The sequence below is a fragment of the Amia ocellicauda genome, chromosome 2 (genome assembly GCF_036373705.1).
Source record: "Amia ocellicauda isolate fAmiCal2 chromosome 2, fAmiCal2.hap1, whole genome shotgun sequence".
In the NCBI taxonomy this organism is placed as follows: domain Eukaryota; kingdom Metazoa; phylum Chordata; class Actinopteri; order Amiiformes; family Amiidae; genus Amia; species Amia ocellicauda.
Window position 1 is genome coordinate 9,268,930 of NC_089851.1, and position 14,217 is coordinate 9,283,146.

At 40.5% G+C, this 14,217-nt stretch overlaps 1 protein-coding gene across 12 annotated transcripts in view; it reads left to right on the plus strand.

Annotated features, from left to right (window-relative positions):
- arhgap12b (Rho GTPase activating protein 12b) overlaps positions 1-14,217 on the plus strand; it is a 73,905-nt gene that overhangs the window by 44,347 nt on the left and 15,341 nt on the right. For 2 of the 12 annotated variants that reach the window (XM_066717775.1, XM_066717780.1), the window contains exons 3-6: positions 6,299-6,568; positions 8,351-8,491; positions 9,223-9,303; positions 11,051-11,155. In XM_066717775.1, coding sequence (XP_066573872.1) covers positions 6,299-6,568; positions 8,351-8,491; positions 9,223-9,303; positions 11,051-11,155 — 597 coding nt within the window. Of the gene's footprint in view, positions 1-6,298; positions 6,569-8,350; positions 8,492-9,222; positions 9,304-11,029; positions 11,156-13,067; positions 13,146-14,217 lie in introns of all 12 variants that reach the window. The other 10 variants (XM_066717774.1, XM_066717778.1, XM_066717781.1 and 7 more) reach the window with 8 other exon arrangements.

Sequence of the window (14,217 nt, forward strand, 5' to 3'; positions counted from 1 at the left end):
CACTTTTATAACAGGATTTTTATGGTGATATCCTCGGTACAAATACAATAATTTTGAATTAGAAACACCCCCATCACATGCCTTTGCTGCACAGTAACTCAACATGACTTTAAATTGCAACGTACAATTTACACAGAACAAGTCAAAGGTTATCCCAGTGAGTGTGTTCTTTTCTGCACTTTTAAACTTGAACTTGAACTGGAATAAATCCCCAAATAAATCCCCAAATCTCCCACGTGAAAGAGATGCAGATTGCCTTTGCTACCACCTGAGCAAGACACCCAGCAGAGCCGTCTCTGGACGCTGGTGAAAGCCCACACATTCCTCACTAAGTTCACTCCAGGGGCTTCGCATAGTTTTGCACTCTCTGAGCCCGTTATTCAGCCGTCACAGTGCAACCATTCAATCACACGCAGGCCCAGGTTCACTACAGCCAACACCGTTTCCGTGTGGAAGAAAGCTTTGAATATTCATTGTGGCTGCGGGGGGGTGGGGGTGGAGTGGGGTTCCTTCAGAAAACCACTTCCTGATCTGACAAGGACACACTCCGTTTGTTGTCGCAGTCCAGACCCAGCGCTTATTGAGAAGTGAGCGTTTTCGTCTCTGCACCTCCTATTGTTGGTGATTCTACCGCCGCCAGCGGGGGGGAAACATTGAGACCGCGGTGTCGGTATGTTCCGCTTGAGTAGCTTCAAAGGGTACCGCAAATCTGAGGAGGATGACGATGATGTCTTTGTCAGCAGCCCTGGACCAAAGGTGACACATGAACTCTTCCTTTCTTGTGGCGATGTATTAGTTTATATATGAACTGCTAGATTGTCAATGGAGTGAGTTATACAGAGAAATGTTGACACCTGTTGCTAAAACAGTGACATGTAAACTGTTGACCTTTACTGCATTGTGTGTAGTATTGCACTGTTTATCAAAGAGTGGATTTCACTTTCATGTAGAGTTATAAAACTTAAAGAAAAAGAAAGACGTGCAAAAAGTGTTGTTGAAGCTGTTAATGGCTCCTGTCAGATGAAAAGCACTGCATATTATACAGACTATAATCCCAGCTGACCTTATTGAATATACTCTGATAGGGAGGGCTGGAAGTGGGGAAAGGAGTCAGAATCAATGTTTTTTGTTTTTTACTTTATTCCAAAGGAGTGGTAAAAACAAATAACCTGCCTCTGCAAAAATAAACCAGCTTAAGGCCTTCAAAGGCTTAAATTTGGGTCAATGTTCAAATTATGCAAATCACCATATCAGGCCTATTTCTATAAAATAGCACAGGTTCTTGCTCTTTTAGTCACAGAAAATGATAAAATCTTGCATAATTTCATTCACATTTCTGAAGTGGCATAATTTTCCATACTTAGCCAGTTTCAGATTTCTATTTAGTTTTGTGCTCAATCAAAGAAAGAAAAGACTTCTCTTAACACACAGACCACAAGCCCAAGGCTAGTGAAATGAGTGCTATGAACTGGTCATGTTGCGTGATGGTGTTTTTTGGTGCTTGTGCAGGATAAAGGGAGTTGCTTGGTTGTGTTTTTAATCATTGAACACAATGTGCTCAGCCAGCTCTCCGGTTGTCAGTGGCAATGTGGATAGATACTTTCCAAAGCGCATGTATTTAGATCATTGCAACACAACAGTGATTGTACAATAACAAACTGCCTGCCAATGTCCGTTATAGTGTAATGTTCCCTTTCCTTTCGTCTGCATTAAGAAACCACCAGTTCACTCCCAATCTAACAATGCAAATGTATTCAGTGCTAGTTTAGACATCTAATTCTTAATTGATCAAAGCTACACTTCTGTGTATTTGTCTTAAGTGTATAATCTTCTGTGACTTTTCTGTGACAGTCTGGGTCTTAGACATGTTTTGACGCATCTGTAAACTGAGATCAGATCGTGCATCTTGTATTCTCGTATAAGTTTCTGGATTGTTTTTATACAGGTTCTTGGGCAATTCTTCAGTTTTACTGTTATAGGTGGATGTAGGAAAGTTGTTTGTTTTAGAATTGAATGGTCTTATTTTTCATACTGAAAAAGCCCTTTTTGTTGTAAATTAACTTAGATGTGACAAATCACATGTCTAAATAAGCCTTTTTATGTGAATGGGATGCAGTAGGACAGTCAGCTGGTATTTAAATACAGGCACTGTTTGGTTATGTATAATTTTTATTTTAGAGTATCATCAGATGAGAGGACCTTAATGTTATCTTTATTATGATGATTCTGGTAGTTTGGTGTGCAGCCTAGTGCTTAAATGCAGCACTTCCCTTAACTTTATCCAGAAGTCAGTTTTTGTGCCAGCTTGAATTTGGAATTGAAATGCACTGTGGAAGAGAGGAGAGAATATTTGCACCACTACTGTACAGTGTTTGGGCAGCATGGCTTAATTAGAATGCAAATGAGGTCTCCAGGGCCCCCGTAGTGTGTACTGTACAGAAAAATATTTCTAACTTCCACTCCTGCTGTAGTCGAAATATCTCGCTTCACCTCCCTGTGGACTCGGCATAAATAGAATGTGAATAACAAGAAGTGGACAAGGCGAGGGTTCACCACATTTCTCTACTTAAGAAATGCAGGTGACTGCAAAGCTTAGCAATTGGATTTATTTTACACATACAGTGCCGTTTTGTAAAAGTGGCTAAGCGAGAGAGAAATTGCCTAAAGATTGTATTTTGCATGGAATACAATTCAAAATCAACACATTTTTTTTTTTAATACCCTGAAATCAAAGCAATTATTACAATTTTATTTTTGCATTCTTTAGAATAGAAGAATAAATGTATCCAAAACGCTAGTACTTAGTATCACCATTTAAGAAGTGCCTGTTCAGCCTTTAATGGAAATAATTATAGCCATTTCTGTACTTTATAACACCTGCAGACTATTTGTTATTTAAAACTGTGTATATTTCTATAACCGTCTCTGTTGGAAATCTGTTTGGAAGAGCAGCTGTGCGGTGTGGTACATGTACAACAGTCCCACAGCGTTTCCTCTTGCACTGTTCTTCAGGATCCTGTCCGCACTGTTTTATTATTTTCGATTGAAGGGAATGGTGCATTGTGGGTCGGGGGGAGAGGGATCTGATCTGAAAGTTTGGCTCAAGTGAAACAACTTAAATAACAGATGAGAAACACCTTTCAAAAAGGTTCCTGTGTTCCTTTTATATAGGATCTGACTGGTATGTTGATTGATGTGCTTGAGTGATGGCCTGTACTATCTTTCACCGTCTGCAGGCGTGCTCTGAGAGCTATCAATAGCACAAGTGTAAGTGTGCGTGCTATGTTGAAATTTTTCCTGCCATGAAGAAATGACATAATTAGCATTATTTTTGTTTTGAACTGTTTACTAACTGACTCTGCAAAAGTATCTGAAAGTTGTGGACATTCCCCGCATTGAGTTTTGTACACTTGACTGTACAAAATTCAAAATTTGTCATAGAACTCGACTTCTGCAGTAGACCAGTCTTCTCGTCTGTATGTTGTCTGTTATTACAGTTACACTGTTTGTGTTTAAAGACGGACAATACTTTCAGGAATAAGCTTCTAGCTCAGAAGCTGGTCTGAATCCAGGTTTTTGATCTCCCAGCTGAAACGAGACTATTGAAAACTGTCCCTGATCTTTGAGACGGATAAAGGATGCAATCCTGTAGAGAAGTGGAAATTGTAAGAAGTGAAATGCACAGACCAGGCTTTACGGACATTCACAGGGTGGCAGAACTTGTGCCCACAGAGGATGTTGTGATTCAACTAAAGAACGTCAGCTCAACACACGTTCTGCTCAAAGAAGCCGTGTGACCCGACTCCACCTTTTCAACATGATAGCAGCAATATACTTTCTATTTAAAGGTTGTGTTTTTAAACATAAATGCACATTTGACCTGATGTTTGGTTTCTTAAAGCTTATTTCAACAGAGGCTCATTTTCATGCAATTTCCTGTGTTGTAAATGCTTCACAAATATCAGAGGGTAAATCTAAAAAAGAGGAAACCTATGTGTTTTTTTTTTTTGCATCTCATCTTTAACTTGGTGAGCATTACAGCACAGGAATTTAATCTTTAGTTATTTGAATATGCTTAGTAACTATACTATAACAAATACAGCTACTATTGTAGTTCCTTTAAACTACTACTCTGCACTGATTGCATTTTGAATACTTTGTATCATACGTCTTAATAAAGAGCGCCATCTTACACTGATGTTGCCACTGAACTCCATGAAATAGAGAACTTACCGTTAACTGCACATTTGTGTTATTAATTAGCACAGCAACCTCATAGCAACTCTCAGGAAAATCAAGTTGTTGTTTTGTGGTGGCAGAACTCACCACAAAGTCCCTCAAGAGAGATGCCCACAATATTGTCCCAGGGGGGTGCGTTTACATCTTGCAGTTGGGCCCTTGTAGATTTGTTTTAATTCCATTTATTCATTCCCAGTCCCATTTCCGGCTGCATTAAATCATTGAGTGTTTTAAACCTTCCTGTCACTATGCATTAGTATAGAGCATTAGTTAAAGTGAGCTCAGTCAAATTCTGTTCATTGATTCATGTTGATTTCCTTAATCTTTTGAGGACAGATTTCATAATTTAGTAGCACAATTATCAGGAGCCTTAGCAGTATGCGCAGTATGTTGTTGTGTTTTTTTTTTTTTTTTTTTTGCTTTTTCATTGAAAGTCTGATTTACAACATAGAACTGGTGGTGCTAAGAACTGTAGTATCTAAAATTGCTTTTATAAATGGCCTTCACTGTAAATAAGCATATTAGAGGATTTCAGATAAGAAGCCATAGCAGAATATTATCCAGCTTTTCCTGAAAAATATCATCCAGCATTGCCTGTACAAATCAGTGTCTATCAGGTTGGGTTTTATTAAACTTTTTCAAGACTCGACTAGAATTATTATGCAATGAAGGAGACATTTCAAAATGGTGTCCATGCTGGGAAAGGGGGTCGTCTCATGGCAGGTTTGAAGTTTGTTTGGTGAATTACACTCACCTAAAGGATTATTAGGAACACCTGTTCAATTTCTCATTAATGCAATTATCTAACCAACCAATCACATGGCAGTTGCTTCAATGCATTTAGGGGTGTGGTCCTGGTCAAGACAATCTCCTGAACTCCAAACTGAATGTCTGAATGGGAAAGAAAGGTGATTTAAGCAATTTTGAGCGTGGCATGGTTGTTGGTGCCAGACGGGCCGGTCTGAGTATTTCACAATCTGCTCAGTTACTGGGATTTTCACGCACAACCATTTCTAGGGTTTACAAAGAATGGTGTCAAAAGGGAAAAACATCCAGTATGCGGCAGTCCTGTGGGCGAAAATGCCTTGTTGATGCTAGAGGTCAGAGGAGAATGGGCCGACTGATTCAAGCTGATAGAAGAGCAACTTTGACTGAAATAACCACTCGTTACAACCGAGGTATGCAGCAAAGCATTTGTGAAGCCACAACACGTACAACCTTGAGGCGGATGGGCTACAACAGCAGAAGACCCCACCGGGTACCACTCATCTCCACTACAAATAGGAAAAAGAGGCTACAATTTGCACAAGCTCACCAAAATTGGACAGTTGAAGACTGGAAAAATGTTGCCTGGTCTGATGAGTCTCGATTTGTGTTGAGACATTCAGATGGTAGAGTCAGAATTTGGCGTAAACAGAATGAGAACATGGATCCATCATGCCTTGTTACCACTGTGCAGGCTGGTGGTGGTGGTGTAATGGTGTGGGGGATGTTTTCTTGGCACACTTTAGGCCCCTTAGTGCCAATTGGGCATCGTTTAAATGCCACGGCCTACCTGAGCATTGTTTCTGACCATGTCCATCCCTTTATGACCACCATGTACCCATCCTCTGATGGCTACTTCCAGCAGGATAATGCACCATGTCACAAAGGTCGAATCATTTCAAATTGGTTTCTTGAACATGACAATGAGTTCACTGTACTAAACTGGCCCCCACAGTCACCAGATCTCAACCCAATAGAGCATCTTTGGGATGTGGTGGAACGGGAGCTTCGTGCCCTGGATGTGCATCCCACAAATCTCCATCAACTGCAAGATGCTATCCTATCAATATTGGCCAACATTTCTAAAGAATGCTTTCAGCACCTTGTTGAATCAATGCCACATAGAATTAAGGCAGTTCTGAAGGCGAAAGGGGGTCAAACACAGTATTAGTATGGTGTTCCTAATAATCCTTTAGGTGAGTGTATTCTTGAGTTGAGAGAAATGATGCACTAGCAATGGGAGCACTGATCACAGTGTGTGTCTGATGTGCCTCCTTCTGTTTCTCCCCCGCAGACGGCTTCCCCGACGGGCCAGGGCCGCCCGGAGTCTCCGGTCTACACCAACCTACAGGAGCTGAAGATCTCCCAGTCCAGCCAGCCGCCCCTGCCCTCCTGCTCCCCGCTGCACACGCTGGGCGACTGGGAGACGCACAAGGACGCCAGCGGCCGGCACTTCTACTACAACAGAGCCACACAGGAGCGCACCTGGAAGCCGCCCCGCGCCCGGGACACCAGCAGCAGCAGCAGCAGTCGAGGGGAGGCTCACGGCTCGGGAGAGCCAGAGGTAAAGAACGACAGCCTCCGTCCTCAAGCAGAGCCCTTTGAGCGGTGTGTGTGCATGTGCGTGGCTTGTTGTCAACCACCAAAGGTTCTGCCGATCTGGTTGGATCCTCAGTGCCTCTAGGCTGAGGTTAGCTGAATGATGCATAATGGGTATTCTGTGTAAAACTGTTCTGTACACCGGGGTGTCCCATTCAAGATTGGAAAATTGTTTTAGATCAACTAGAACCAGCATTATCCCAAATCTGTGGCCCACTGCACATTTTTGGGAGCCACCATTTAATGGATATGTTCCTATCCACAATCTGTTTATATTTTTCTATTTATATATACTTCTGAAAAGCTTTTATTAATTCAGCTGTCAGTACATGCTTAACAAGTAGCCTATCTAACAGGAACTCGGATGTAACGCCAGTTAATGTGGTAAATTCTCAAACATCTCAATATCCTGTATAAAATAATTAATATCTTGAATAAAATAGGCTCACGTGGTGTTTCAATAGGGTTAATGAAGCACTGCTATCCACAAAAAGGGATTATTTGAATGATGGTGAAATACTCTGTTCTCCCCCTAGAATATTAATTGCAAAAATATAGTTATTTCTCTGTTACAGCAAATATTATGCTGCACTGCCATCTTGTGGTAAGAGCTGTGCAGTTCTAATTCTTCAATTCATATAGACGTTAGAGCATCTAGTGAGATTAAATGTTCAGTGAAGAGGTATCCAGATTCATATCTATCCTCAATTTGGCATTCCCTTCTTACGGTCAGATTGGATGGTAAATCATGACTGGTTTGACCAGTGCTAGTGCTTGTCAAAAGGGCACAGATTAGCAGATTCAGTGGTGCATCTGAACTGTTAATATACCTGGTTTTCACTACTCTGACGCGCTACTCTGCTGTTGCTGCACTGCCAGTATGTGATATCAGCAACATCTGCAGTGTTTGTTTCATGCATATGTTATTTCTGCTTAAACCCAGATTTAGAAGGAAATATTTTGAATTCAGAAAAGTGTTTGTTGACGCTGCGAAAGCATGACCATGACCCACGAGCTCCTGCTTTTGAGTTCTGCACCGTATCACTTGGTAGAGCAGCTTTGCACACCTTTGTCTTGGCTCCCGCCACTGAACAGCTTATGAATCAGATCTGAACTACGGTCGCGTGCCTAACATCTAAAGAGTGGATCTCTATTAAAGCATCAGTATTTGCATATGGACTTTCTCTTTGTAGGCAATTTGTGATTTTGTTCTTCAATTTATTTTTTTACCTGTAATTAAGCATCTTTTTAAACAGGAAAATAGTATTAAATGCAAGCTGGGTAATTTGCTTGTTTATGCCAATGAACCAAATTCTGTTTTTGTTTTTAAAGTGGAAAGTCAGTTATCCAAATCCCCCCGCCACCACAAAATGTAATATTAATCATGGCTTTATTACGAAGCTTTCCTTTTTATTTAGCTCTGAAGTATTATGGAAATCCACAGGACATTTTGCTAGGCCCTTTGCCCTTTGTGTGTCTCCAGAGTGACAGTCCTCCTCTGTTCGTCTCTATATCATAATGCCCAGGTAACTGATCAGAAAGTAATAGGTGATGTTGATATCTGGCTCTCTACTGTGTACTCCAATGTCTATACTCTGTTGATCAGGTGCATGGCTGTGCTTTCCAGGTGATTCCAACTGATTTGATATGACTTCTGGGTGATTTTCTTCTCTTGACGGTTTCCACCAATCCTTCTCCCTCCGAATCACAACCCCTGTTCTTCCCCTCTTCTCGCTGCCCCCACCAGCCTCTCTCCTCCGAAGAGAACTGCCACAGCACTTATTCCAGCCAATCAGATAGTCAGTATGGGTCTCCCCCACGGGGCTGGTCTGAGGAGCTGGATGAACATGGGCAGACCCTGTATATCAGTGAATATACTAATGAAAAGGTACTGGGGTCTATTCTTTTTCTCACTCCCCTATCCTCTCTGTCTCTCTCCCCCTGGTGTCTGCATGCTTCCCATGTAGTGAGGACCTGTGTGGAAGGGACGGGTATGTTCCTCCAGTCTCTTAGAAATCTTCCTTCTGTGCACCCCTAACCTAGCGCACACCCCGGCCTCCCTCTGAAGATAAGTTGGCAGTGAACTGATCTCACGTTAAACTGTCACTGCAAACCATGAGGGTTCAAATCACAAACTGTTTATTTACAAACCATAAATCTTCCAATGTATGTAAAAAATAAACATATTTCCATCAACTGCCAACTTAACTTCTGCACCTTATCCTTTTTCATTGATCTTATTTTTGTTTCTTTATGTCTATTCACTAACTGGGGTGTTTCTCTCTTTCAGTTTTAATAATATTATTTATATGTAGTGAGATTGTAACACGCATCCCATAGTTAATTGTATTTTTTTATATACAAGTACAGATGCTTCCTCTGAAATGACTTTCTATTACTTTCAGAGGGTTAGAAATCCTGGACTTGTAAAACAGTTGAGTTTTAGATGCAATTACATTTTAATAAAACTACTTTTTGACGTACATTTTCTTAGTTTAAATTAGGTTTAGATTTTTACTTCCTGTCTCCTTTTTAAAGTTTTCCCCTCTTCCTGAGTCCAGGATTCACTATAATAATTCTTGTATAATAATAATGTGTATGAAATCATTTTATTTCCAGTGGATAAAACATGTTGATGAACAAGGGCGACCGTACTACTATAGTGCTGATGGTTCAAGATCTGAATGGGAGCTCCCAAAAGTGAGTGATGAGGTGAAGGGTCTGCTGCCTTAGACCTGGAGACTCTCAGATTATTCTCTTTCTCTTTCAGTTGACCTAAAAATGGTTAAATGAAAACCATTACCTGCATGTTGATGTGGTTTCACAGTTCTCTTATTTGGTACCATGCTAAGTTACTTATAAAATTTAGCAGAACTCTCCGGTGCTCAAAGTAGCGACTGTTTGTGTCACCATGGGCACCGCTTGTATGTTTGTCTCTATTTGAGTCGTTAACAGATGACCACATTATTATTAATAGCAGTAGTTTTTCATTTCATTTCATGACTGCATTTTCGTTTCTGGATAGAAAACAAAAGGTGAACATTTTGAAAGAGGATGCAAACTTTTTATAGACTGTATTTGTATGTGTGTGTGTGTGGATATGGATAGATATAGTTGATAGTATATTAATGAGGGAAATGACATGTTAGTTTGCTTAAAAAAACGAGATTGACTTTAAGATTTCTAATTGAAACTAAGCATGGTTTCTCTTCTCCATAGTCTTGTTTATTTTCTGTTCCAGCATTTCTTTATATAGCCAAATCTGTCTGGGTTACCAAAATAAAAAGGAACCCATTTCAGTTACAAGTCACAAAGACAATAGACGTTCACAACTTTATATATTTAAAGTTATTTTGCAACCTTTCTTAAAGGGGATGAATGCTTATTTTCATTTTCAGTAAAGCTTTTTGTTGCTCAACATGCTTGTATACCTGAAACGAGTCATACTCCCGACTTCAACATATTGTATGTTTGACTGTCATTCAAGTAAAAATTACATGCACACTAACTGATAAGAGCCTATTACATTATAGATCAAAGTGTAACTATTAGTTACTTTTGCTGACACATGTTTTTTTATCACTGGGTATTAGTGTCTTGTAATAGTGGAAATGAGAGAATAAAAAAAATAAAAAAAAATAAACAACAACAAAAAAACACTTACATATTTAATAAACCTAAAATAAATCTCTTTGGAATAAGTAAAACAAAGCTTTAAGTAGGTTAATTTTAATTGTATTATTTGCAAGGAATCGCTAATTACTAATCACTGAAATTACAAGTTCTACAAAAGATGTATTTGAAAGAAATCCATAATCTTTGAAAGTATTTTTTTTAATCCAGTTAAAGATGTTTCATTGTGGAAAATGATATAGGAGATTTTATTCCTGAGTCTTTACATCAGTATTTTTAGAACTGTGTTGTGTACAAAAGGACCTTCAGGAGTCACACCAGACCACTTCAGTTTCTCTGAACTTGCATTTCCTTAAATCACAAAGGCATAAATATAGAAGTTAAGCTATGGAAGAGCTCCTTTTATCTCTCTGTCTGTGCAACACTATTAGGGACAGTGTGGCAGGGCTCTTTGATGCATATAGAAGGTCCTGTACACTAATCTCTGTAACAAACCGCTAAATATGGCACAGCTGTAAGCTGGCTAGGTTAATCAAGCTCAGCAGCACACAGTAGCTGGTAGTCCTCATCCCTTGCACACACCCATCCAGGCAGGCTTCAGTCGCTGGCCAAACTGGAATGTGTCTGCTCTTTCAGAGGGGCTCTGTTCACAAATGGTATTCTGGTCCATGAAAGGAGAGGTACGGATTGGATCTGACTGAGGTTGTTTTACTTGTGCCTTTGTTTGTCTCTCTTGGTGATGGCTCTTGATTGGAGGAGCCCTGACTGGCTATCCCTTGACTTCTAATTGCAGTATAACCTCTCGCCACCGCAGACCGGAGACATCCCCAAGAGCCGGAGCCTGGACAGGAAGCAGGCCGAGCCCATAGTGTTAACAAAGTGGAGGCACAGCACCTATGTTCTGGATTTAACTGATAAGGTAAGAGAATGTGGCTTGACCGTGTAGTAGAGGTTTATCAACTGCTTCTCCTTGCAACTCGGCTTGCATATATCACAGGAAGCCGTCCTATTCCTGATCGAGAAGGTGTCTGGTATTGCTATTCATGTTATTACTACTAACATTTCCCAAGTTTTCCTTTTTTGTGACACGTCACATGCAGCAAGTGGATTCAAATGCTGGCTGCTGAATGGAACCTGGCTGTAGCAAATAGTTTACTTTCACCTACAAGGCTGGCAGCATTTCATATTGGAACCCGATTTTAACTGCAGTTCTCCTTTCTTTATGATTGTGTGTGGCATTTTAAATGAGGGGTAATGTGCAGTCAGAACAGTGCAAATGATCTCGTATGGATCCTGTGTTTGTAATGACTTTGTTATGGGTGCTGCAGAAAATCACAGTGACTTCAGAAGAAACCTAATGTGCTAACGGGTCGAACTGTGAGTTTTCATTGCTCTTTCTAATGAGTCTGTGTACGTAGTTGTATAGAAGTCATGTCCTGTCAAATGCGCCATCGCTAGCTGACCTCGAAAAAGCTCCAGTTGTGCGAAAGTGGAGAGACCATGACAATAATGCATCCATTTCAGGCAGTGGTGCACTTCAGCATGCCACCTCTCTCGGTGCCTGTGAGCGGCTGACAAAGCTGGGGCCTTCCAGAGGTAGAGAGGTATTTGAGGCCTTCAGTACAAAGTCCCAGTAATCTCTCACCCCCACTACAAGCACACAATGGCAGCCTTGAACACATTGCGTTCCAGAAGTCACAGCTGAGGTTAAGGGGTTCCCTCCAGCGGTCTTTTTGGGGCGGTGACTGTGATCTCTGTAAGACGCAAGACCCAGATCTGTGCAGCAGTGCGTTGTGGTTGAGTTTGATTTTTTTAAATAACCTGGTTTCCACAGCCTCTGTTAATATAAGCTGCTTGTCACCCTTTGCATACATCTCATCAAGAAGTGAGGAGATTGAAAGTGATGTATCAGTTTAGGTAATCCAGTATATGATCGTTATTTCATTGAGTGACCGCAGTGCTTTAGTTGGTGTGAACACATCTGTGGCTAATAAGGAATGCATGGTTTTTTTTTTAAGGAAAATACTTCAAATAAAATGTTTGTTTGGTTTATAATGTTACTTTGAAATTAACCAGTTGACAATTACATATTAATATAGTGTTAGATTTTGTAGAATGGTTTAATCCCCCAGTATAGAAAGCAGTATGTTATTCAGAAGAAAAAAAATCATAAAATAGTTACTATTTAAAATTGCAAAATACTTTTGTTTTCAAGGCAAAATAAAAAGTTGATTGTTTTCCTTTTTTTGTTTGTTTCAGTTTGACAGACATCTCATAGATGTTACGTTCAAGGTTTACTTGAGGCACAAAACAAACAGTGTACTGAATGTTTTCTTAACTAGTGGGAACAATAAAAGCTAATTACATGACTGAATGTGTGCCTGCATGCTTTTCATCACAGAACAGAGAGAATTCAGCCACAGGATACGGCTGCAGGATGTTCCTGGAGTGTCCCGAGTCACGAACTTAAATATATATTGGAAGATATTAAAAAGTTGTTAAAATGTTGTTTCCTCTTGATTAAATGGAAATGAAGGTGCCACTTTAATCTTGGCATAGATAAAGGATGCTGTTCTGAGTGTTCGAGGTCTTAGCTATTTGGCATGATATTCTACTCCTCAAGGCCAAAAAAGTTGTAAACGTTGCATTATGGGTATTCCTGTAGCTGCTGTAATACTGTTATCCCTGCCTCAGCAATAATGATTGTTAGATGCTCTCTGTGGCAGACTTGTAGGCAAACTGGTACAGACTCGCTAACTAGTCTGTTACGATATGATGTATAATCTTATCTGATGGGGCCCTTAGGAGTCACTCTTTTGGTTCTGTTGCAGTTGTCTGTCAAACATAGGCGATGTGCCTCTGAACAACATCATAAAGAGACCTCTAGCCCCCCAGCATATCATGAACAAGTTAGTACTTCACTCTGTGACTGCTCTGTCCTTCCAGCTTCAATAAATAACCAGATGATAATACAAGGCTAACAATAATGATACATTCTGCTGATCTTAACTGGCGGGGGGGTATTCAAATTAAACTAATTGTTTTTGTTGCTTGCCAGAGCTGATGAAACCTGTACTGTCCTGATTGATTTTGTTTGTGTTCTCTGCTGGTCTTCAACTGTACTGTGCAGAACAGCTAATGCAATCAATTGCAATTCATTAAAGGTGCAGCACACCCTCCCAAACCATCTAACTCTAGTGTTTGCTCTGTCGTCTTGTTCTCTAATCCCTCCTGCTGCCAGGGTCCCTGGGGTCTCCTACGGACTCCAGCACAGGCAGCTAGTCCAGCCCATTTTCGTAATAAGGCCCCGATGATGTAACACTCTTCTGAGGCCGAATAGTTGAACCTTTGATGGAGTTATGACTTGGCACTGCGGGGTTCCATTCCCCACGGACGTACAGTGAGGGAAAAAAGTATTTGATCCCCTGCTGATTTTGTACGTTTGCCCACTGACAAATAAATGATCAGTCTATAATTTTAATGGTAGGTGTATTTTAACAGTGAGAGACAGAATAACAACAAACAAATCCAGAAAAACGCATTTCAAAAAAGTTATAAATTGATTTGCATGTTAATGAGGGAAATAAGTATTTGATCCCCTATCAATCAGCAAGATTTCTGGCTCCCAGGTGTCTTTTATACAGGTAACGAGCTGAGATTAGGAGCACTCTCTTAAAGGGAGTGCTCCTAATCTCAGCTCGTTACCTGTATAAAAGACACCTGTCCACAGAAGCAATCAATCAATCAGATTCCAAACTCTCCACCATGGCCAAGACCAAAGAGCTGTCCAAGGATGTCAGGGACAAGATTGTAGACCTACACAAGGCTGGAATGGGCTACAAGACCATCACCAAGCAGCTTGGTGAGAAGGTGACAACAGTTGGAGCGATTATTCGCAAATGGAAGAAACACAAAATAACCGTCAGTCTCCCTCGGTCTGGGGCTCCATGCAAGATCTCACCTCGTGGAGTTTCAATGATC